The following is a 25,049-nucleotide window of genomic DNA, read 5'->3' as shown; positions in this document are numbered from 1 at the left end:
TATTTTAAAGACACTATTGTGGCTGTGTGGAGAATGGGCTGGGGTAGGGATGGGCAGGAGAGAGTGCAAAACAAAGATCAGTGATGTTTATTAGCAAGTGTCTGAGGGAGATCCATGACTTTACTGCAGGGGGTTAGTGACAGAGAGAAGGGGAGCATAGAGGGGCGCCTGGGTGGCTCGGTCGTTAAGCGTCGGCCTTCGGCTCAGGTCATGATCCCGGGGTCCTGGGATTGAGCCCCACATCGGGCTCCCTTTTCAGCAGGGAGTCTGCTTCTCCCTCTCCCACTCCCCCTGCTTCTGTTCCCTCTCTCGCTGTGTCTCTGTCAAGTAAATAAATAAAATCTTTAAAAAAAAAATGGGGAGGATAGAGGGTCTGCAGGGTGACACTGACAGGCTGGATGCTGGGCTGGGAGGTTGATGAGAAGATGATGATGGATGAATGGTTGGCAGTTCATTGAGGTGAGGAGTGAACAGGTTTAGATGGAGTGTGTGTATATGTGTGCAGGGGCTGGAACTGTGTTCATTGGCCAGTTTAATATGAGATGCTCTTAGATACTCATGTAGATATGTCAGGTTGGTTTTAATGGCTGGAGGTACAGAGTCCCTGGCATAAGTAGGAATTGAAGCCATGGGAACTGGAAGAGGTCACACAGGAAAGATGTTCAGATGGAGGAAGGAGCCCAGGAGAACCTTGGGGACTGTACACTTTAGAGATTTAGCAGAGAAGGAAAAACAGCCCAGGTGCTTGGGAGGAAGCAGCCAGAAAGGTAAGAGACATAGCAGCAGAGTGTACATGTAGGAAGTCAAAGGAAGAAAGTGCTTCAGGATGCAGGGCATGGACAACTGTGATGAATACTGCTGAAAGGTCAGCTAAGGACAGAAGTGACATTGTAATTGACCAGGTTTTAATAATTTTACAAAGGAGGATTTAATTTAAGATGACATGATCAGTTGATCTTGGATATATGCTGAAGGAAATAATCTAGTACAAGGGGGGATACTGACGTTAAAGGGAAATGCAAGAGCCTAATCCTTAAAGAGGGGCAGGTGATGACTCCAAAGTCTAAGTGGAGGGTTGACTTTGACAAGAGGGAGGTCCCAGAGTCTGGGGACAGAGGTGGATGGGCAGTGGTTTGAATAGTAGGAGTTCTTGGCTAATGGCTTCCATTTCTCGATAAAAATCAGACAGATAGGTGTACCACCAAGATGAACCCTGATGTAAACTACGGACTTCGGGTGTTTTCATGAAATGTCAGTGTAGGTTCATCAGTTGTAACAATGACCACTCTGGTGGGGGATGTTGATAAAAAGGTTGTGTATGTGTGGGGGTGGGAAGTATATGAGAAATCTTTGTACTTTCCCCTTAAGTGTTCTATGAACCTAAAACTGCTCTAAAAGAATAAAGTTTATAAAAAAAAATAAGGCATAGTCATCAACTTGGGGATGAACAGTTGGGGTGGGAGAGGTTTTAAAAAGAGATGAGAGGATATGAAACAGTAAAGGTAGAGGGTGGAGGGTGACGTGTTGAGGTTCCTTTTGAGGTTTGTGGCCATGAAGCTAAGATCAGTCAACACCTTTGTGGGTTTTTGTCCAGTTGGTCAACTGTTCAAGTGCCAGTACTGCTCAGCATATGCAGACAACAGACAGGTGCATTTCACTGGCAGGGGCGGGGGTGGTGGTGGTTTGCTAAGTGAGTAAGGAAATGTACACGTGGGTGGTGGGGAGAGGGAGTCCAGGCTGTTTGCAGGACAATGCCTATGAGATGGGGCCACTGACTGTAGAGGGATCATGGAAGAACTGCTGGGGCTGGGTAGGCTGGGAGGGAGACAGATGCCTAAGAAGAACTAACGTTCAACCTCTCTCCAGTGATGAGGGAAATGCATGGTAACACTTCCTGTCAGACGCAAAAAATAACAAAATTCATGATACTCATTTTTGTCAAGGGCTGGGAAAAATGTTCTTTCATCCACTGAAGTATAAAATGGTACAACCTTTCTGGGGGACAGTTTAGTGGCATGTTTCAAAATTATTATTATTTTTAAAGATCTTATTTATTTGACAGTGAGAGAGGGTGCACAAGCAGGGGGAGCAGGGAAAGGAGAAGCAGGCTCCCTGCTGAGCAGGAAGCCTGATGTGGGGCTCAATCCCAGGACCCTGGGATCATGACCTGAGGGGAAGGCAGATGCATAACTGACTAAGCCACCCAGGCGCCCCGCATGTTTCAAAATTATTAAAGGGAATTCTCTTTCACTCAGCCATTTCACTTCTAGGAATGTGCTTTACAGCATTACTCAAACAAGTACACAGGGTATGTGTACAAAGATGTTTATGGTGACATTAGTTGTTATAGTGAAAAACCAGAGTTGACTCATTATCTAACAACAAGGGAATAGTTTCATGCATTCTGGTCGATCCCATGGAATTCCATGAAGTCAGTAAAGAGGATGCCACAGTCATACGCTTATAGTTTTAGGAACATGCCATGTCTTTCTTGCCTTCTCAACTATTGCACATCCTGTTCCCTTTCCCTGGAATTCCTCCTTCCCCATCTTCGTTACCCTCACTCCTCCCCAACTAGGAAGTCTTCTGGGCCCCACCTGCACTAAGGTGCTTGATTGCTTGAGTGACCTGTGCTGACCCTTCTCAAAGCACATCAGGCTGTGCAGAAACTGCCCTCATCTATGTGTATGCCTTGTAAAGACTAAATAAATGTCTGTTCCAGATCATCAACCTTACTGTGGTGGTGGGCATTAGGTGCTCACACCTGCTGTACTGCTTGCTAAGCCATGAAGGGCCTTTCCTAAAGGAAGTCTACTGTAACTGAACTAATAGGGTAGCTACTCCACACTCTTGTCTTCCCAAGCGGAGCTGACCCAGGTCCAAGGGGGTCGATCCTGATTAGTTATGGCCACCTTTAGCAACTAGAGCAGGAAGATGGGTGTGGCCTAATTTAATTTTCAGAAGGGCTCTTATTCAATGCTTGGGGATGAATTCTTTCTTTTCTTTTTTAAAAGATTTTATTTATTTAACGGAGTGAGAAAGCACAAGAGTGGGGTGAGGGGCAGAGGGAGAAGCAGACTCCCCACTGAGCAAGGAGCCCGATGTGGGGCTTGATCCCAGGACCCTGGGAACATGACCTGAGCCAAAGGCAGACACTTAACCAACTGAGCCACCCAGGTGCCCGGGATGACCTTTTTCTTTTACCTGATAGAGATAAGAAAGACTGACACTTCAGTTGTTGTCTGTGACCACCCTATGACCACAAGAGGACCAAATGATGTTGTGGACAGGATGACAGAAAGGATGATGGGCTCTTGATGGCCACTAAATCAACCAACTCTGAAGCCAGTTTTCCCTCTGGCTAAGTGAGAAAATGAGCATCCTTTTTGTTAAAGCCTTTTCTTAAAGTTTGAGTTGAGGGTTCCTTCTACTTACAGCCAAAAGCAATCGAACTCATATCTACTTTGCTGATGAAGCGTGTTGTAGTTTGTTTTAAAATATTAAATGTTCAGTTGAATTTAAGTTTCCAATACAGGTCCTATGTCTTTCAGCTCTCCAAGATGTGTCTCTATCCCTGGTTTACCAATCAAGTAGACTTTCTCTTGGAAACATCCCCTTCAAGATCTGTTCATCTTTTATGAGTAATAAAATCATTTATACTTACCAACATCCGTCCTCTGTGGATTTCTTTCTTTACTGATTCCACATCAAAATTTCTGTCTTGATTATGTGGATCATGATCCTCAGATTCCACAAGAGCTGAAGAATACAGCTACAAATTGGGAAAAGAAAAAAATGCACAATATGCACAAAGTACCATTAAAAGCTGCAAATCAGAAAATGGTATCACAAAGTACTCTCCAGGAGTGGAAGATGAATTGGGGGTATAACAGTGACCACCTTTTGGGGTATGTAAACAGATTACAAGCCACCCTGCTTTTCTTTGGAAGTGGCTCTGATCCCCAGGCGTGTTTTATACTGCATAACCCTGACCCCCCAGTGGTTAACTGGACCTCGTTGGGGCCCTGACCCGAAACTGAGCCAACTGGATTCCCTATCCTGAGAGAGTGGAATAGACTCTGAGCCACATGGTAGACAGCAAGCCAGTCTGCAAAGACAGGAATATAGAAACGAGGGCTAGAGAGAACAAGATGGGTTCCTGATGGTTTCCTAGCTACGGTTCTTAGACCTGCCTACATGCCAGCCTTCAGAAACCATGAAATCCCCTGCAGTCTGATTAAAAACCCACTTTTATGTTTAGGTTGGCTCAAGTTTCCGTGTGTTACCTGAATCCAATCTATCTCTGAATTGAAGATCAACATTACACAATGCAATTACAAAGCAACCTACAGATTCAATGCAATCTCTACCAAAATACCAATAGCATTCTTCACAGAACTAGAACAAATAAAGCTGAAATTTGTATGGAACCATAAAAGACCCCAAATAGCCAAAGCAATCTTTGAGAAAGAACAAAAAAACTGGAAGTAGCACAATCTCAGATTTAAAGATACACTACAAAACTATAATAATCAAAACAATCTGGTACAGCATAAAAATAGATCAACGGAACAGAACAGAACCCCCCGAAATAGACCCCTGATTTTATGGCCAACTAATCTTCAACAAAGGAGACAAGAATATACAATGGGGAAAAGACAGTCTCTTCAATAAATGGTGCTGGGAAAACTGGACACACACATGCAAAAGGATGAAGCTGGACCACTTTCTTATACCATATACAAAAATGAACTCAAAATGGATTAAAGACCTAAATGTAAGACCTGAAGCCATAAATTTCCAGAAGAAAACATAGGCAGTAATCTCTTAGCTATCAGCCATAACAACATTTTTCTAGATCTGTCCCCTCAAGGAAGGGAAATAAAAGCAAAAATAAACTATTGGGACCACACCAAAACAAAAAGCTTTTGCACAGCAAAGGAAACCATCAACAAAATGAAAAGGCAGCCTACTAAATGGGAGAAGATATTTGCAAATGACATCTCTGATAAGGAGTTAATATCCCAAATAGATAAAGAACTACAACTCAATAATAAAAAAACACATGATCTGATTAAAAGTGGGCAGAAGACCTGAAAAAACATTTTTCCAAAGAAGTTGTACAGATGGCAAAGAGACACATGAAAAGATTCTCAACATCACTCAACATTAGGGAAAAGCAAATCAAAACCACAATGAGGGGGCGCCTGGGTGGCTCAGTCATTAAGCATCTGCCTTCGGCTCAGGTCATGATCTCAGTGTCCTGGGATGGAGGCCCGCATCAGGCTCCCTGCTCAGTGGGAAGCCTGCTTCTCCCTCTCCCACCCCCCCTCTCTCGCTGTGTCTCTGTCAAATAAATAAAATCTTAAAAAAAAAAAAAATAATAACCACAATGAGACATCACCTTACACTTGTGAGAATGGCTAGTGTCCAAAAGACAAGAAATAAGTGTTGGTGAGGATGTGGAGAAAAAGGAACTCTCGTGTACTGTTGGTGGGAATGTAAATTACGGAGCCACTATGGAAAACAGTATGAAGTTTCCTTAAACAACTAAAAAGAGAAATACCATAGGATCTAGTAATTCCACTACTGGGTACTTACCCCCCAAAAATGAAAACACTGATTCAAAAAATATGCTCACCCCTATGTTTATTGCAGCATTATTTATAAGAGCCAAGATATGGAAGCAACCTAAGCATCCATGGGTAGATGAATGGATAAAGAAGATGTGGTGTGGGCGCCTGGGTGGCTCAGTTGGTTAAGCGACTGCCTTCGGCTCAGGTCATGATCCTGGAGTCCCGGGATCGAGTCCCGCATCGGGCTCCCTGCTCAGCAGGGAGTCTGCTTCGCCCTCTGACCCTCTTCCCTCTCATGCTCTTTGTCTCTCATTCTCTCTCTCTCTCAAATAAATAAATAAAATCTTAAAAAAATAAAATAAAAAATAAATTCTTAAAAAAAAAAGATGTGTGCGCACACACACACACACACACACACAGGAATATTACTCAGTCATAAAAAAGAATGATATCTTGCCATTTGCTACAACATGGAGGGGCCTGGAGAGTATCACTCTATGTGAAATGTCAGAGAAAGACAAATACCATATGATTTCACTTATATATGGAAACTAAAAATAAATGAACAAACAAAAAAAAGGCAGAAACAGACCCAGAAACAGAAAATAAACTGGTGGTTGTCAGAGAGGAGGGTGGGAGGGCATGGGCAAAAAGAGTGAAGGGAAATGGGGGGGTATAGGCTTCCAGTCATGGAATGAGTAAGTCACAGGGATGAAAGGCACATCATAGGGAATATAGCCAATGGTACTGAAACAGCACTACATGGAGACAGACAGTGAGCACAGCATGATGTATAGAGTAGAATTACTATGTTTACACCTGAAACATGTAACATTGTGTGTCAACTATACTTCAATTTTTTTTATACTTCAGTTATTTTTTTAAGGTATTAGGAAAAGGTAATGAAAAAAAAAAAAAAGACCCAGGAAATAGCTTAACCCAAAGTTTTACCCCTCTACAGGAAAAAAATTATTGAACATTTCTGAAATTCATAAAAGAAGACATGAATCACTGAAGACAGACTCTGTTAATGGGCAGAAATACTCATATCATTTTTTCCCAAATTCATCTATAAATTAATGGAATTCCAGTTAAAATTCCAATAGGAATTTGTATAAAACCTTGTAAGCTGATCCCAAAATTCAAAGCACCGAAAAATAGCCATGGCTTATCATAAAATCATAGTAATTAAGACAATGTTGTACCAGCTCAGTGAGAGACAAAGTGACCAATGGAACAGAATAGAGCCAGAAACAGTCTGTGCACAAATATTATATTGTTAGCACACTGGATTAAGAGTGAGGGTTCTAGAAGTAGGCAGCTTGGGTAAGAATCCTGGCTCAGGCACTTGCAGCTGTGTGACCTTGGGCAAGTGACTTAACTTCTCTGTACCTGTTGTTTCATCTTTAGTTTGGGCATAAGAATGATACCTACCTTTTAGGGTTGTTGTAAGGATTAATAGTTTAATACAGCTTAAGTTCCCAGAATAATACCTTACACCTGGTGAATACTGAATAATAATTATAGTCATCATTATCACTACAAATCAATGAGAAAAGAACAGATTAGTCAATAAATAATGCTGGGAAAAGTGGTTAATCATATAAAAAAAAAGATGCCTACTTTACAGAGTAGTCCAAATAAATTCCGGTTGGATTAAGAAACTAAATGAGAAAAGCCAAGTTTTAAAATTTGGGGGGAAAAAGAACCTTAGTAAAGGAAAGAACTTCTTAGGGGAAAAATCCTACAAATTATAAAGGAAAATAACGATGAATTTAACTACATTATAAACCTCTGACAGGAAACACCACAAGTTAAAAGCCAACATATATAATAAAGCATAGAATCTATTTATATACATATATAAATACATGTAAGGAAAATCAATATCTTAAAGACAAAATGCAGTCGATGAACACAAGTCACAGAAGCGAGAAACAGAACTGTGCATAAACACAGCCAAATGAGGCACAATCGCACTAATAATCTAGGAATGCAAACAAGACACCATTTTACATCCATCGGAGAGGAAAAAATTAAAATTTCATAATAGCACGTGTGGCAAGGAAAAAGAGGAACGAATTCTGAAACAATGTGAAAGTCAAACTTGGTGCAATCCTTTTGGAGAGCAATGTGGCACATACAGTGAGGTGCAAAACGCTCCCTCTGTGCCCTACATCAGAGAAATCCTCCCATGAATTAGGAGACCTATACAAAGTTGTTCATGACAGCTGGTTAGTTACATGAAAAGAAGTGGAAAAACCTAAGAGTTCATTCACACCAGAATAGTTTAGTAGTGATGGTCACAAAATGGAATGGAATTCTATAACAAAATGGAATTCTATAACATTTAAAATTAAGGAGTTAAGAGTTAAATTTATCACATGGATAAATCTCAATAGCCACAGAATTTGACTGAAATGCTACAAAGTCCAAGAACATGTAAAACAATATATCTTGTTATAAGCACTTAAATATACACAATAGGAACATAAAATCAAAAACACAAGATAATAAAAAACACCAAATCCGTGAGGGCAATTATATCTCAAGGGATGGTGGGAGGGGAACAGAGAGAATTAGCCCTTAACTATCTGTGTTTTATTTCCTTTAAAAAAGAAAATCAAAGTAAACCAAATATAGTATGATTCTACAATCTGGGTGCAATGTCTATGGGTATTGGTTATATTTGAAATATCTCAATAAAATATCTTCAAAGAAGCTTCATCATAATTGTATTTGATCAGTTATAAATAAAGCTAAAATGTAATCATAAGATCTGAAACAGTTTAAAAAGTTAGAAAAATATGCTCCCCATATCCCCACTTAGAAGCCCAAATCATGGCCAACTCGTCATTCTGTCTCCAAAGTACATTTACCTATTTTGGTATGTCCTTCCCTAAAAGGACTCAGGTGTTTTCAAGTAACTTACCAAACAATTTTCATGAGCAGCTATATTCTCTGATTTTGCAAAGTATAGGACACTATACTCGATGTCTTTGGGGCAGAGTGCACATGTCCTTTTTTCCATCTTTTCTGCAACCTGAAAGACACCTATAAGTAACATCCCTTATGAGAAATGGTAAAGTGGAACTTCTTGGTCTCCGTAACTCCTCCACCAGTCTTAAAGTAGAAGGCAGGGCACTTGTTCTTATGAGAGATTCTCAACTCCCAGAGAGGAAAAAAAATTGGTACCCAAGTGGAAAGGCAACTTACTGTGTATTTCTTAAATGGTTCAATACAAGGAAGGACAAGAATTAATGAATTTATTTAAAATGTTTAAACATAAGGAGAACTTTATTCAAGAAACACAACCAGGGGGCACCTGGCTGGTTCAGTCAGAAGAGCATGAGACTCTTGATCTGGGGGTCCTGAGTTTGAACCCCATGTTGGGTGTAGAGATTACTTAAATAAATAAACTTAAAAAAAAGGGAAGGAAACACAACCAGGAATTTAAATACAAAGCTCTCAAAACACTGCCTTGGCAATACTAAGCTCTCAATAATTATTGTCAATACAAATCAACAAGAAAACAATGATGTGCTCAAGAAATAGTGCTCTGGTTAACTGTAAAAAAAAGTTTTAGATCCCTATGTCATACTATATTCAAAAATAAATTTTGAGTGAATTAAAGAAGTAAATGAGCAAGGTGCTTTAATTTAAATGCACTTTAGCATTGTAAGTTAGGAGAGAAAGATACATAAAGGCAGGAAATCAATTTTCTTTTTTTTTTTTTTTTTTAAGAAATGAATAGAAGAAAGGAGAGGAACCTAAGAGAAGGAGAGCTAGGAAGAAAAGGAAAGAGACGGAAAAAGAAGCCATCTGTTCCCACAACCCCACTGGGCATGTCAGTGAGGGGTAACCTTCTCTAACTTACTAGTTTGCTATTAATTTAGCCATAAGCATCCATTTAACAACTTGTTTGCCCTTTCCAATGCTTATCCTCTTATTGATTGGGTTTTCTGTAGAACACAATTCTGCTTTTAATCTTCAACTTTTAGTTTTGAAGCAAAGATATATTTTACCATTTAATGGTGAGAGTTTTACATTTAGATGAGCTCAACCACTTAAAGGGTTCCTAAAAGTTCTTTTTGTTATCTAAAAGTATAAGATCTCTTGGTGTCTCTGAAATTAGATCCTGTATTGCACAAAATCAGAAGACTGCACTTTGGAGCAGCATTTATCTCACATTTAGAAATTAATTTCTGATTCCTGGATTTGTGTCCTACCTAGTAAGGATACAAATTTGTAGTCTCTCTGCTCCCCACCAACCACGAAAAAGGGGAGACCGAGAGAAAAACCCTCAGATGAATGAGACAGGCCAGCTGCTTCTTTTCATTCATTTCAAAGCAGCACCAATTTGGGAGCACCTCTTGTAGGAGAGTAATTTTGCTGGGCACTCTAGACCAGTGCTGTCCAATGGAAACTGTAATGCGAGCCACAAATGTGAGCCACAGCTGAAAAATTTCTAGGGGCCTCATGAAAAAAAGCAAAAAGAAACAGGTGAAATTAATTTTAATAACATGCTTTATTCAACCAAATATATCCACAATATGATGCTTTCACCATTTAATCAACATAAAAATTAATTCATTCTTCAGTACAGAGTCTTTGAAACCCACTGCACTTTGCACCTATAGTGTGTCTTAACTGAATAAACCACATTTTATTTTGTTAGTCACCATACAGTACATCATTAGTTTTTGATGTAGTGTTCCATGATTCATTGTTTGCATATAACACCCAGTGCTCCATGCAATACGTGCCCTCCTTAATACCCATCACCGGCTAGCCCATTCCCCCCTCCCCAGAACCCTCAGTTTGTTTCTCAGAGTCCGTAGTCTCTCATGGTTCGTCTACCCCTCTGATTACCCCCCCTTCATTTTTCCCTTCCTTCTCCTAATGTCCTCCATGCAATTCCTTATGAAATAAACCACATTTTTAAGTGCTCCACAGCCATGTGTAGGGAGTGGCTACCGTAGGGAACAGCACAGCAGAGGATCTAAAGAAACAGGAGACAGAACTGTTGCCTACAAGAAGCTAACAAAATAAAATAACAGAATAAATGCCATAAAGTAACAACTGCTGGGTGGAAAATACCATACATGCTATGGATCCACGGGAGGAAGTGCTCCCTGTGGGATGGAGTGTTGTCAAGGAGGTGGGCCTTGAGCTGCTACAACCTGGAGACAGAGAGAAAGGGGAGGGGGGTTGGGAGGGACTGCAGACATAAGCAGCAATGTGGGAAAAGGCCAAGAGGTTTGACTAGGAGGCAGAAAACCAGCCAGGCTGAAGGGGAGAGTCTGTGCAGAGGAAGCAGGAAAAGAATTTGAGAAACAGATGGTGAAAGACTGTCAGGAAGGATTTTGGAGCAGGGGAATAACATGATGAAAGAGTTGTTTTAATCAACTAAACTTCAATAAAAAATGAAAAACAAAAACACAGCATGGAGTAAAAAAGGATATTACAAAGCTGTCAAACAAAGAGACAATCAATGCATATGCTTTTCTTGGTCTAAATAAATAATTCAAATTGTGGGGGAAAGAAAAGAGTTGTTTCAAGCTCGATTTCAATACATGGAGAGAAATACTATGCTCCTGAGTAGGAAGACTGAACATTATAATACTGTCAGTTCTTCCCCAAACAAGTTTTAGGTTTAATATCATTTCAATTTAAATCCCAAGAAGGTTAAAGAACTTGGGGGTAAAAAAGAGATTATTTGGAGGAATAAATGGGTATGGACTGTGAAGAAAACTTTGAAAAAAATATACCTGGGTATCTGCCTACGTGATTTAAAACCATATTATAAAGATAAAACTAGGACAGTAGATGACTACATCAAAAGAAAGGACAACAAAGTGCAGAGAGAAGTAGAACATAATCTATAATTATGAATTTAACATACCATAAGGTGGCATTTGCATTTCTTCTCTAGCACTAATGTCCTCAGCCCATTTTCTATTAGGTTATTCACTATTTTCTTATCGATTTATGAGCTTGTTATGTATTCAGGATGACCCTTCGTTAGTTATATAGAGGTCTTTCAACTTTATTTATAATGTTCTATGATATAAAGAATGTTTAAATGTTTCATGAAATATCAATCTTTTATTTTATGGTTTCTACTCTTGGGTGAAGGAGACATAACTTAGAAAACACCTCTATTTTCTTCTAAAATGTTATTTTTTATATTAAATATTAATGTGAAATTTATTATAAAGTATGTGATGAGGATCTAACTTATTCTCATAGTGGTTAGCCACAGATTTAAATCTCCTTTTCATATACTTAATTATTACATATGTTTGGTTTGTTTTTGTACATCTATTTTGTTCCATTGATCACTTCCTCCTCCAATACCACACTTTATAATTTTCAGTGCTTTAATATATTAATATTTGACAACATAATATCCCATCCTAGATGAAAATCGGGAAAAAAAATCCCAATATTTTATTCACCTCAGGCCCAAAATCTATTTTGATAAAATACTGTATTCTTAATTATTTTTTAATAAAGATTATTTATTTATTGAGAGAGAGAGAGAGAGAATGGTAGAGAGAGAGCATGAGAGGGAAGAAGGTCAGAGGGAGAAGCAGACTCCCTGCTGAGCAGGGAGCGCGATGCGGGACTCGATCCCGGGACTCCAGGATCATGACCTGAGCTGAAGGCAGTCGCTTAACCAACTGAGCCACCCAGGCGCCCTGTATTCTTATTTTAAAGAACACACAAACTGGACATGAAAATTTGTAAAGCATAGGCAAAAAAAAAAAAAAAAAAAAGCACAAGAGGATGGAATAAAAATCCCTAATAAAATGATTACATTTGATAGGCATGCAATGCTTCCTGTTGTATAAGAGCTAGACATTTTTGCACAGTGTTACCCTTTCCTTGTGCAAAGCAGGGTGTTCAGACAGGCATACTCTATCTGGCTGAGCTGTCAGGCTGCAGATACCTGAGTATGGCCCCCTGTGTTTGTTCTGGGGACTCTGCCCTTCTGAGTTGCACTCCCAAGTCCACAGGCTTCTAGGGTTTTGGCACCTGGGAATAAGGTGGTGGTAGAAACACTGCTGCCTTCTGACCTAGAGTATTTTTTCCCCTGCTGATGGACAGAAACCCAAAGTGAGACACACAGGCTCCCCCTAATGGCTTTTCCTTGGTAAAACATCTCCTCATCATAGTTTCCTAAAAGATCTTGGCTCTTCTAACTTATTCATTCTTCCAGACAGGAGGATGCACAGAACTCTCTGCAGTTGGGGTAATCACATTAGAGGCTTTTACGTAGACAGACATCCCCCACTTATTTGAACTCTTGCTACTCATTATCTGAAACTCCTGGACCATATACATTTGGATGATATTCCTCACCTTCAGAATTCAGGAACTGTATAGATTCAGACAGTGAAGGACAGGTGTATTATGGGGGCTGAAACATTTTAGGGAAGAGTCCATTGGTCTCTATCAGCAGCTGACACCAAGAATAATGAAGAACAGCAGGGCTCCCCATGGTCCTTCTACTGTGTCCAGCAGACCTAAGGACTCACAGAGACTGATCTAACAAGAATTCTCAAAGAATGAAACTGGAAAAGTTCTACAGAATGAAGCTGCAGAAAAATGACAGCCCAGGAACACATGAACTATGACTAACTCAACCAACACAGTGAATCTCGGGTCTCTCCAGGTCCACCTCCACCAGGTAAGGGATTGCTAAGGCCACAGCCCCTGCAGAGGTTATCAGGCGTATCTTCCAAATGTTCCTCTTCCCAGATATGGTCCTAAAGCCCACGAGACAAGGGCAATCCAGTCAGAGGACAGAATCTGGAGTAGCCAGATAGGATAGCCAAAAACACATTTCACCATTAAATGAGTGGATGATGGAATGAGAGTCACTAATCCTATAATTCCATTTACAATCCCCTTCTGTTAGGGTATGATTTATGTTCTAGACTGGCAATCAATTTATGATGCTGGCTTGGAAATTTCTTCCTCTTTTCTTTCTTGCTCAACTTAATTTTTATTGCAGCTTACTATTTTAGTTCTTCCATTAGATATCAGGTCAGTGGGAGAAGTCAATTCTTTCACTGAGTCCAGTGACTACACACTGAAATGGATAAAGACCAAAATAGAAGAGTAGTAGATATAACCTAGAGGTTTGGTAATGTACTCAGAAAATAAATGGCTTCATCAGATTGTCCCTGGATGTTGTGACTGGATATAACTTTGGGAGAAGTACGTGAGTATGTATTTGGGAGAGCCAGAGAACATTACTGGGGACAGCTTTAGAATGTACAAACAGGAATAAGGATGTGTGTGCTGCAGGAGAGGAGTGGTGGATACAGCCACAGAGTAGGACGTTCAGTGGACTTCTTTAGAATTACCTAACTTAAAAAAAAAAAAAAAAAAAAAAAAAAAGAATTACCTAACTTACAGTCACACACAGGGGCAGTCCTCAGCAGACGTGTTTGTACTGTGGGACTTCATTCCCCTAGGCAAAGCTGGCAGTCCCATAGGATGTACCTGCCCAACTCTCAGATATACAGAATTCAGAATAGAAGATTTTAGTTCAGATTGGGCTGGTTTCCCTCCTGTGAAAGACCTTCTCCATCACCAAGAGAATAGAAGCCAAGCTCCTGAGTGGTACATACCAGCCCATTCATTCCTTCAACAAATTCTTAGTAAGAACCTATTATGCACTGTTTTAGGCACTACAAATAAAACAGAGAATGAGATGAGAGTTTCACCTCTCAAGGAACTTACGTTCTAGTAGTAAAAACAGACAAGTATTTCTCCTGCTAGCAATAAGTGCTATGAAAAAAATTAGAGCAGGGAAAGGAGGAAGAGGATGGTGGGGTACTCTCTTAAATAGGATGGGCATGCAAAGCTGTGGAGGATACATTTGAGAGAGACTTGAATTATGGTGGGGAAGTGAGAAATGGGAGGCAAAAGGAAAGACCCCGAGGCAGGGACAGGTTTGGGGGCTTGGCTGACCCACAAGGCAGTGAGGGGTGGCACAGTCATCAAGATGGGCAGGGAAAGGATCAGATCAGGACACAGGGTGCACTGTAGGCCACAGTAAGAGATTATTCTGAAGGTAATGTGAGACTATTGAAGGGCTGAGGAGAATCACATTTGCTTTTTGTTTTTTTTAAAGATCATTTTGGCTGCTGTGCAGCCTTGTCTATATGAGACGTTAGAGTAGGAGCCAGACTAATACTCTAAGCAGGAGATGATGGTGCATTGGGGCTTGCATGGTAGTGCAGGTGAGAAGTGGTCAAGCTCAAGATATAGTCTAAAAACAGAACTGACTGGTCTGACTGCATTAGATGGGACGTGAAGAAGAAAGAGAGGCCCTGAGGGCGGTGCTAAAGGTATTGGCCTGAGCAACTGGATGAATGGAAGGGGGAAGGCTGGTGGTTGAACAGGTTTGGAACATGTGGGTATATGCAGGGAAATGAGAATTCTCTTTGGGACATATTCAGTTTGAGATCATTCTAGGCATTTATGGAGTTGGTTATACCAGTCTGGAGTTTGGGGAAAAGGTCAGGATAGAACTTCATCTCCAATAACATTCTATAGATAACACTAGCTGAATAAAAACATGCAACTGCTTGACTTGTGGTTGCCAAGTGACATTTCGTGGCTGGTGCTTTTTTTTTTTTTTAAAGATTTTATTTATTTATTTGACAGAGATAGAGACAGCGAGAGCAGGAACACAAGCAGGGGGAGTGGGAGAGGGAGAAGCAGGCCTCCTGCGGAGCAGGGAGCCCGATGTGGGACTCGATCCCAGGACCCTGGGATCATGACCTGAGCCGAAGGCAGACGCCTAACGACTGAGCCACCCAGGCACCCATGGCTGGTGCCTTTTTGTGTCATCACCTCTGTATGCCAACACCCTTTCACCCTTTCTACCTCTGGTTGACTCTTGTCCTTTAAAACTTAGGGCATCTATGCCTCCATAAAGCTTTCCCTAAACACCAGGCTGAGTTAGGAACCCCTCATTTGAGCCTTTGTGGTTCTTACCAGGTCATATGCAAGCTGCCTTTTCAATTCTCTAAGGCGGGGTCTTCCTAACTCAAATCTGTATCCCCAGTATCTAGTCCTGAGCCTGCCACACAGTAGGGAGCTCTACACCTATTTGAGTGAAGGGAAGGTGCAGACTCACAAGACTGTTGCCTTATTCATAGAGAGGGCCATTGAGGATTTGAACTACTAAATGGAAAGGAGTGGATGGTTCCCTAAGAGTCACATTCCCTGCAAGAATTTCACCAACTGCTTCCTGAGACCCCCTTCTTTTCAGGAAGGGGTCCACCTCCCTTCCTACTTCTCCCATGCCATGTCTCTGGCAACAGTTTTAGGAGTGGGTGGACTGCACGCAGAGAGTAAACCCACGCGAGTTGATGTCGACTTCCCTTGATGCCTCTATTCCCAGTGGTGTAGGACAGTAGCAATAGGCGGTCCATCAGCAGCGGGAGAGGTAAGCGGAAGACACACCATCGCACGTGAAGCTCTGGGTAGCGGTCTGGGCGCAAAGCCCCCGCGGAATTGCCCCCAGGGCCGCTGGAGGTGAATGCAGACTAACCCCGCTCGCCAGCGCTGCCTCAGGGGCTCATGAGGAGGGTGGGGGTGGAGGACAGCAGCCAGCGAGCAGGCCAGGGGACCCGCCCTGTGGTTGCCGGGACACTGCACCCCTGCCACAGCGTGCGCGCGCGCGCGCGCAATGCGCTCGGGCGGTACTCACCGGTGGGGTGGAGGAGCTGGTCCTGGGCGTCCTGGGTCTCGGACTGGTTGGCTCCCTGGACTGACTTGGCTATGGAAGACGACACTTGGTCCATGGCTGCAACCTCAGCGGGTGCTCAATGGCTGCGCGCAGCGCCTGCACTTCCGGGAGTTCACGGGCAGCTGCAGAGTTTCGTTTTCGTAAAAGCTACGATGACCGATTTCCCCTGCCTAGGGGAAGTTCCGAGCAAGAGACACGTAGGGTTTGCAGGCGGAGTTTTCATTCAAACAGGAGCTCTCATCTTCTACAGATCTGAGTCTGATTTTTTTCTTTTTTAATTTGCAGGCGATCCCCACTTTTCCTCTCCAGATGGGGAGGAAAGGTGGCCCAGACCCCTGGGATCAGCTGGAGAAGTGATTGCTCTTCTGAGGGATTACCCGTTTCTTCTAAAAATTGTATAACACCAAATTTGGCCTAAATAGGTATGTCATAAACGTAGGCAGAATTAACCAACTGTAATTCCAGTTGCGAGTCGCAAATCTTTATTTGGCACCCATGGGGTACACAGCACCATACAAGACGAGGTTTTCAGTGCATGTAACAAAATATACATGTAGAGAACACAAATGTATATAATTACAGATAAAAAAAAGTTTTGGAAAAGAAGCATATAATAGTTGGTGGTTTGCTGAGGAATTAAAGGAAAAGTTGCATTTTGAGGTTTCATTATTATTTTTTGCATTTTGAGGTTTTAAAGGGAAGAGAGGCAAAGTGGGGATAGCAGAAAAGAGAAACAATATGTAAAAAGATAGCTTGGATAGTCTTGACAAATATAGAAATGGATTACAGAAGAATAGAGCTCAAAGGGGAAATAAAAACACACTTTGGCAGCCACGTTTTTGCCCTTCAATCAGCCAAACAAAGCACTAAAAGAGAGGAGACTGGTAGCTCAGCTCAGTTATGATGTGGCACTTGAAGAGACCCATCTCCCACTCTCAGCTTTCAATCTCAGCCTTTTATAGGGTTCTACTCATGTGTAGACTGCCAAGATCACAAACTGAGGAAAGCCTGTAACAGAAAAACAAGGACCAAAGGATACATACGGGGAAAACAAATAAGAAATAAACCTTCAAAGTCACAAAATATGCAGGGAGAATACAGATATGAATGTGTGTGTACACATCATGGTATTTTCAAAGAGATAAGATACTACAAACATGAACCCAAAACAGGATGCTGTTAAAAGAAATCCAGAGAAGAGAGTTCTAGAAATTAAGAATATGAGACCAGAAAAAGTAAAGCACAACTGACATATTGGAAGATTTAAATTGAGAAAATCTCCCAAAAAGTACAGCAAAAAGATAGCTGAAAATAAAGAGAAAATTTGGGGCATGTGGCTGGCTCAGTTGGAAGAGCATGCAACTTTTGATCTCAGGGTTGTAAGTTTGAGCCCCACATCAGGTGTAGAGATTACTTAAATAAGTAAACTAGAAAAAAAAAATCAAAACTCTAAAAAAAAAAGAGAAAAGAAATTTAGAGAGCCAATCCTGGAAGTCTAACATCTGAATAACAAGAATTCTATAAAGAAAGAAAGAATGAACACATGAAAAATCACTAAAGAAATGGTTCAAGATAATTTCCCTGAACTGAAGGACAAAGATTTCAGATTGAAAGAGCCCACCAAGCACTCAGGATGAAGGATGAAAATGGACCTTACCAGAAATAGAACAATGGACAAAGATAATTCTGTCAGCTTCATGAGAGATAAAAACTGGTCATATATACAAAAGATAAGGAACAGAATGACATCTGACTTTAGTAGTCACCATGGAAGCCAGAAAGGAGACCATTTTCAGATTTCATAGCCGCAGCACTGGAAGCCAGCAGAAGCCTTCAAAATTGTGTATAGAGGTTACTCAAGAATTGCTATACCCTGAAAAAATAGCAATCAAGTAAGTGTAAGGGTAAAATAACATGTTCAAACATGCAAGGTCTCAAAATAATTACCTCTCAATTTTCCTTTTCAAAAACAACTGGAAGATGTCCTTCACCAATATGTTGAAGTAATCCAAGGAAAAGGGAAATAATGGAATTTAACTGGAAACAGATTTGACATAAGAGAGACAAAGGGAATCTCTAGGACATTGATGGAGGGTGAGTGACAGCTGTGAAACAGATCAAGATGTCAGGATTTATGTACAAAAATATTTCCCATACTTATCAAGTATCTTCACTTTCAGTGTACTGCCTAAAATTCCTACATCTTCACTGCGAATAAATGGACTTAACTTTCCTCATCTTAACAGGCTATTAGGTTATAACTTTTTGCTCCTTTTCCTAGTTCTTCCGTTTCCCACTCTCTATAACAATTTCAAGTTAAATTTTCATCTAGTTCAATATTTTTAAGCAATTAAATTGGGTCCAAACTTAGAATACAGTTTTATTTGAACAGTAACCAAACTAAACCCAGAATCGAGTATAGAAAAAAAGAAAGAAAAAAGACATAAAACTTCTCAAAAGCCAGAACTACTTTTTAATTACTTCTTTTTGAGCTAGTATTCTTCTTCTGGTTCCAAGGGAGAAGTTCCTGGCAGCCAAATGTACAACTTTGTTATGGATAAAATTAGTTTTGACACCTGGAGATTCCTAGTCCCTTTTCCACTCCATGATCAGGGCTGGGTAACCTATAGCAGAGTATTACTCCCTTTTCCTCCAAACACAATCTGCACATCATACCCAGGAGAATCCAAGAAGCTGTTCCAGACTTTACAAACTCAGTGGAATTGCTTTGTTTTACTAAGTGAAATTCTTGCCCAGCACAATCCCTTCCAGAAGGCCTAAATAAGCCAAGTCTGACTAGTTTCTAAGTTTTCTTATGGCTCTCCTCTACCTAGAACAAAAATATTCCAATTCCTCTGGGTTTCTCTTCCCTCTTTTCTTGTCTATGTTTGTACTGGAGTAGTAAGGAGAATCTGTGGAAAAGAAGTTCCATCTCAAAGAGTTTGCCAAAACCCTCCCAATAGGAGAGCTTCTTCCTCTTAGCACTCAAATGGTTTGATGAGACAGAGTTGCAGGCAGCCAGAGCTTTTCCAACTAGTGTTAAAATACTTGGAAGTAATATGCGTAAAGTTAGTTCTTACATATTCTTCAGGCTGTGTTGCCCACCTTATGGCTCATGATGGTAAATTATTTGCCAAGAATTAAGCATAAATTTTGTAGGTAAAGATGTGAAATTTGGCCCTTTGGGGGCATGAACTCAAAGATAATAATCACAAAAGTAAATAAGAACAATTGTATTCTATTGTAACATTTGTTTCTCTTAATATATAATTTACAAATAAGTTACAAACTGTATAATGGTATTTCATATAAAATATACACTTCATCCCACTTATGTAAAGTTGAACAGCAGAAAGAATAAAGAGATAGCCTATGCATATGAAAATGTCCTTATTTTGTTCCTAGCATTTCTAATTCATACAAATGAATTCCCTGACAAGGGTAAACTGAGAAGAATTCTCCTGATGGATCACAGCCCAAGTTAATTCCACTGATGACTGAAGGTTCTCCTGCATGGCTCTAATTGCAGTGTGATAAGCTAATCTCATCAACAGGCATTAGCTAAAGATTTATAATATTTTCTTTCTACACTTATTAACTCCACATTGGCAGAGGATTTCTTTCTCAGGCATAGTCCCAGCTTCATACCCATAATCCCATGTTAGTTCTGTTCTTGCTTTCACATACCTAGAAAGTAGAAATTAAAAAGCAAACATAAATTACTCTGAGTAACTACCAAATGAACTAAACTTGATATCAATTTATTAACATCACCACAAATCTTCAAAAATCTGGTTTATTCTAACACCCCCCAGTTAGGAATGCTCTTTTATTAAGAATAATCATTTGAGTTTTATTTCAAATCTACCAAAATCCTAAGAAACTTGTCAATATCCAGGAGAAAGGAAGTGTTTTGCAAACAGTGGAACCCAGTGATGTGATGACATCTGTGGTATGAGGCCTGTGGTGTGATAGTTGGAGGCAATTGTGACTTACAGGAGATGTAGCATTCTACATCATTTATTCCCTGAACTGAACTGGGTCAGAACTACCATCCTTAGTCCTTTCAGGAATTCTCACAGGAAATAAGGACTGAAATTTTAGCTGTTTAAAATTTTATTGACTAGGAACAGTTTGGGATAAATGAATATTCTAGGGTAGCAGATATTAGGGACTATCACACATTTTTTTATCACACATATTTTTAAAAATATTTTTCTATTGTTATTTTTCACAATCTCAAAATTAAATCACATAAAAGAAATTTCAAACCTGTTGGTGAAGAACGCCACCAATGGAAAATTCCTGTCACGTGTTTCTACAAAAACATTCTGTACCAAAAGATTTGGGCAACAACTATGCTGTTAAAATAAATACATAAACACAGAGGTTAGATATAGTAAAGAGTTTGATACCTTATTTTTGAAACATTAAAATACCATTCTGTTTCTAACACGTCTCACTTATTTTTGTTTCTTTCCCTTTTTTGCTGACCTATATTGTAAAGTATCATAGAATGTAATTTTTTAATAGTAGGAACTCAATCAGAAAAGCCCTCTTCTGATATTCTTATCTTGCTGGTAGAAATGCAAAATGGTACAACTTCTACAGAAGATAATTTGTCAATTTTATCATTATTATAAATGCATTTATCCTTTGATTCAGCAATCTTATATCTGGGAATGTATTCCACGATATATATGTACATGTATCTATGTGTTTGATTATTCATTAAGCAGTTTTTTTATTTTAATTTTTTTTAAAGACTTTATTTATTTATTTGACAGAGAGAGATAGTGAGAGCAGGAACACAAGCAGGGGGAGTGGGAGAAGGAGAAGCAGGCCTCTCACTGAGCAGGGAGCCCGATGTGGGGCTTGATCCCAGGACCTGGGGATCATGACCTGAGCTGAAGGCAGATGCTTAACGACTGAACCACCCAGGTGCCGCAAGCACTGTTTTTAATAGTAAAACATTCTATTCTAAACATTGTTTAGAATAGAAACAACCCAAATGTCTATCCAAAGAAGATTGGTTAAATAAACTCTGGTATATATCTATGCAGCTATAAACAAAAACAAACACAAAATGAGGTGCTCTGTGTACTGATAGGGAAAGATCTCCAGAGTATATTGTTAATTTAAAAAGCAAGGCACAGAACAGTGAATATGCGTTTATGTAAGAAAGGGGGGAAATAAGAATATATATATTCACTTATATTTCCATAAAGAAACACTGTAAGAATACACAAAAAGTAATAAAAATGATTTTACCATATAGAGAGTGGAGTGGGGACAAGGTGAATAGAGGCATAGTTACTTTTTAGGGTATTTTTTTTTTAACAGAAGAAAAAAGATTAATACGAAGAATGTATGTGACTGAGTTTTACACCATCATCAAACAGACCCTCCAGAAAGGGGACATATGTAAGCAACTGATGTCTCTGCTGAACATAACCATTAGTTATCCTTGTTCAAGGCTTTTAACATGATACTATTTTATCCAATTACCACCATTCCAATATTGTTGTCTATTGGCCACTAGCACCCATCTCCACACATTCACCTATGCCAGATTCATAAAAGGACCAAATCCCAGCAATACTCCTTGAACATGCCTGCCACCATTCAGTTTCAATGATAACTTCCTGTCCATGCATTTTTTTCAGTTGGGCTGGTAACCTTTACTCATCTACCATGAGTAGAGGCAGGCTTGGAGCTATCTTGAAACAGAATTTTGTTCAGCTGTATGTATGTATTCTGTATGGCTTTTTATTTCATGTATTCATCTTATTTCTATTTTTAAATCATTAATGTATTTTCTATGTAAAAAAAATAAGGAAGGAAGGAAAGAAGGAAAAAAAGAAAGGAGAGAAAGAAAGAAAGAAAATTTCTGTTTTTTCCTCCTCTAAACAAGAGAAGAGTCCAGGTGGTGTGCTGATTGGGAGAGTAAAATCAACCATGCTGTTCTGGTGCAGCCACTTTCAACATAACTGACAGGAAATAAAGCCATGACAGTCCTTTGCTGGGGATCCTTCTTTAATGGCTCTCCAGACATGTTTAATGGCTCTTGACATGTTTGGCAATAGTGCAGAAGTAGTCAAAGTGGAATAAAGAATAGCAGCTGGGGGACAGAAGAAGAAAGGAAAGGATTCTATTTCTTGTTAACCAAGTATCCTCCTAACTAGGAGAGAAAGAAACAAACCAAATAAACAGATCACCTAGCAAGGAAAAAGTTCTTTGTTTTTAAAGATTTTCTGACTTCAGGTGGGGGGGCGGGTGATGGATATTAAGGAGGGCACTTGTGATGAGCACTAGGTTTTGTATGTTAAGTGATGAATCCTAAATTCTACATCTGAGACTAATATTGCACTGTGTTAACTGGAATTTAAATAAAAATTTGAAAAAGAGAAAAAAGATTTTCTGACTTCAGAATCTCTTTCTCTTCTGATAGCAGGTGAATTACATGACTGCACATAAATTTCAAACCATTCAAAGCAGCACAGAAAAAAAGTTTAGAAATGTGAATCTCAGCCCATATACTCACATTAAGGAAGCGGCCCACATTCCCTTCTTTTGTGGCATCCAATAAAAACACATTCCCTTTATTAAACTTCTTTAGAGAATCAGGTGAAATATTCTTGGTTTCACTTGGGAACTCTTTTTCACAAAAGACTTGATGGTTTTGATATGCTGGAGATCTTTCCTCTTGGGGCTTTTGCATTTGAGCCTTGAATTCCTTTGTAATATTCTGTTTATCCAATGTGGCTGCTTGGTTACATCTGCCCCCTGATGGAGTTTCTTCTCTGCATTTAGTTATATCTATCACATCTGATTCAATCTGCAGATTGTCTTCAGAGTCTTTAACTTGGTAGGAGCTTGAATCCTCTAATAAATATTTTGGAAGGAAGTGTCAGCAAATATACTTGGCTGATCAACAGTCCTGTGATTAACATATTAATTAAATGCTAGTTGCTTTAATTATTGCTAATCCTTACAATGTATGAAGGTAGATAGTACTCCAATTTTACAAATAAAAACTTTGAGCCTCTGAGAGAGTAAGAGATTCACTGACCTGTAATATAATGAGAAGTGGGGTAAGAAACCCAGAAGAAAGAGTCTCAGATGTTTGAGAAATGTCTGGCTCCAGGTCTGTCTTCTTTCTACTACCTTTTTACGAATGTACCTATTGCCTCCTGCCACTACTATATTTAATCTCTACTCCTCATAAACTGACTTACTCTCTTCAACTCTGGAATCTGCATTTAAGTATATTCTAAACACTTGTAACAGAATAGGTATTTAGGGAGTACTCTAGGCCTTTAGGACACCAATGAAAGGCCTGAGAAGACCCTCCTGGTGTCACCCTCAGCAAGTCCCACGAGTAATAACTGTATTGCTATGGGTTTTGCACACATTAGTGTTTGAAGGTTTTGCTAGATGACCATTCAATATTTATACTTTTACAAACAATAATACTTTAGAATAAGATGAACTGCCTTAATCATTTTTTTTATCCAATAATGGAAATAATTTTTTAGAATATTCAGAAGTGTAAATGCTTGTCAAATGGAATAAGTAAAATCATTTTTTTTTAAGTCACTTGTGCCACCTAACTTAGTGGCACAAGGAAATTGTATTTCTCTTAATGTTCTTGATCTAATCATTACTGTTACTGCCTGCTGTTCCTACATGTTCTCATATTTTAATTATGGGTTACTTGTGAACCATAATAGTACACAACTGATTTTATATATATATTTTATATATATATGTATACACACACACACACACACACACACATATACACTGTAGCAGTTAATGAAAATAACAAAAGAACCAAAAGCAAGAGTACTCATTATGGCTCATATGAATCAAATGGTGAAGGAAATCAGAGTATGTCATGCCAAAATATGCTTCCTTGACATAAGAATTATTTTAAGCTAAGAGTGATTAAGTAGCCTATGCAGGAAAAGTTCTTTACTTTCCCCCATCTGTTTAAAAGCAGTATATAATGTGGTATATATACACAATGGAGTATTATGCAGCCATCAAAAGGAATGAGATCTTGCCATTTGCAACGACGTGGATGGAACTGGAGGGTGTTATGCTGAGTGAAATAAGTCAATCAGAGAAAGACATGTATCACATGACCTCACTGATATGAGGAATTCTTAATCTCAGGAAACAAACTGAGTGTTACTGGAGTGGTTGGGGGTGGGAGGGATGGGATGGCTGGGTGATAGACATTGGGGAGGGTATGTGCTACGGTGAGCGCTGTGAATTGTGTAAGACTGTTGAATCACAGATGTGTACTTCTGAAACAAATAACGCAACATATTTTAAGAAAAAAGGAAAAGAAGAAGATAACAGGAGAGGAAGAAAAGGGGAGTATGTCAGAGGGGGAGACGAACCATGAGAGATGATGGACTCTGAAAAACAAACTGAGGGTTTAGAGGGTAGGGGGGTGGGGGGATGGGTTAGCCTGGTGATGGGTATTGAGGAGGGCACGTTCTGCATGGAGCACTGGGTGTTATGAACAAACAATGAATCATGGAACACTGCATCAAAAACTAATGATGTAATATATGGTGATTAACATAACAATAAAAAAAATTAAAAAAAAAAAGCAGTATATAAATTTACAAAGGTGTCCTCCCTCCTCCTACCAGGAAGGACAAAAGTTATAACCAGTGACA

At 39.6% G+C, this 25,049-nt stretch overlaps 1 protein-coding gene across 10 annotated transcripts in view; it reads right to left on the bottom strand.

The window, feature by feature from the left end:
- The window catches only part of SETDB2 (SET domain bifurcated histone lysine methyltransferase 2), an 87,147-nt gene that overhangs the window by 13,120 nt on the left and 48,978 nt on the right, over positions 1-25,049 (bottom strand). For 4 of the 10 annotated variants that reach the window (XM_073894574.1, XM_073894575.1, XM_025874932.2 and 1 more), the window contains 3 exons: positions 22,898-23,238; positions 20,626-20,714; positions 16,819-20,040 (listed from right to left, as the gene is read on the bottom strand). In XM_073894574.1, the coding sequence (XP_073750675.1) occupies positions 19,923-20,040; positions 20,626-20,714; positions 22,898-23,238 (548 nt within the window). In that variant the 3' untranslated portion in view covers positions 16,819-19,922. The other 6 variants (XM_073894579.1, XM_073894581.1, XM_073894580.1 and 3 more) reach the window with 6 other exon arrangements.

The sequence above is a fragment of the Callorhinus ursinus genome, unplaced genomic scaffold (genome assembly GCF_003265705.2).
Source record: "Callorhinus ursinus isolate GAN/ISIS: 27379988/994484 unplaced genomic scaffold, GSC_fseal_2.0 scaffold7, whole genome shotgun sequence".
In the NCBI taxonomy this organism is placed as follows: Eukaryota; Metazoa; Chordata; class Mammalia; order Carnivora; family Otariidae; genus Callorhinus; species Callorhinus ursinus.
This window is presented reverse-complemented; position numbering and strand designations above follow the sequence as displayed.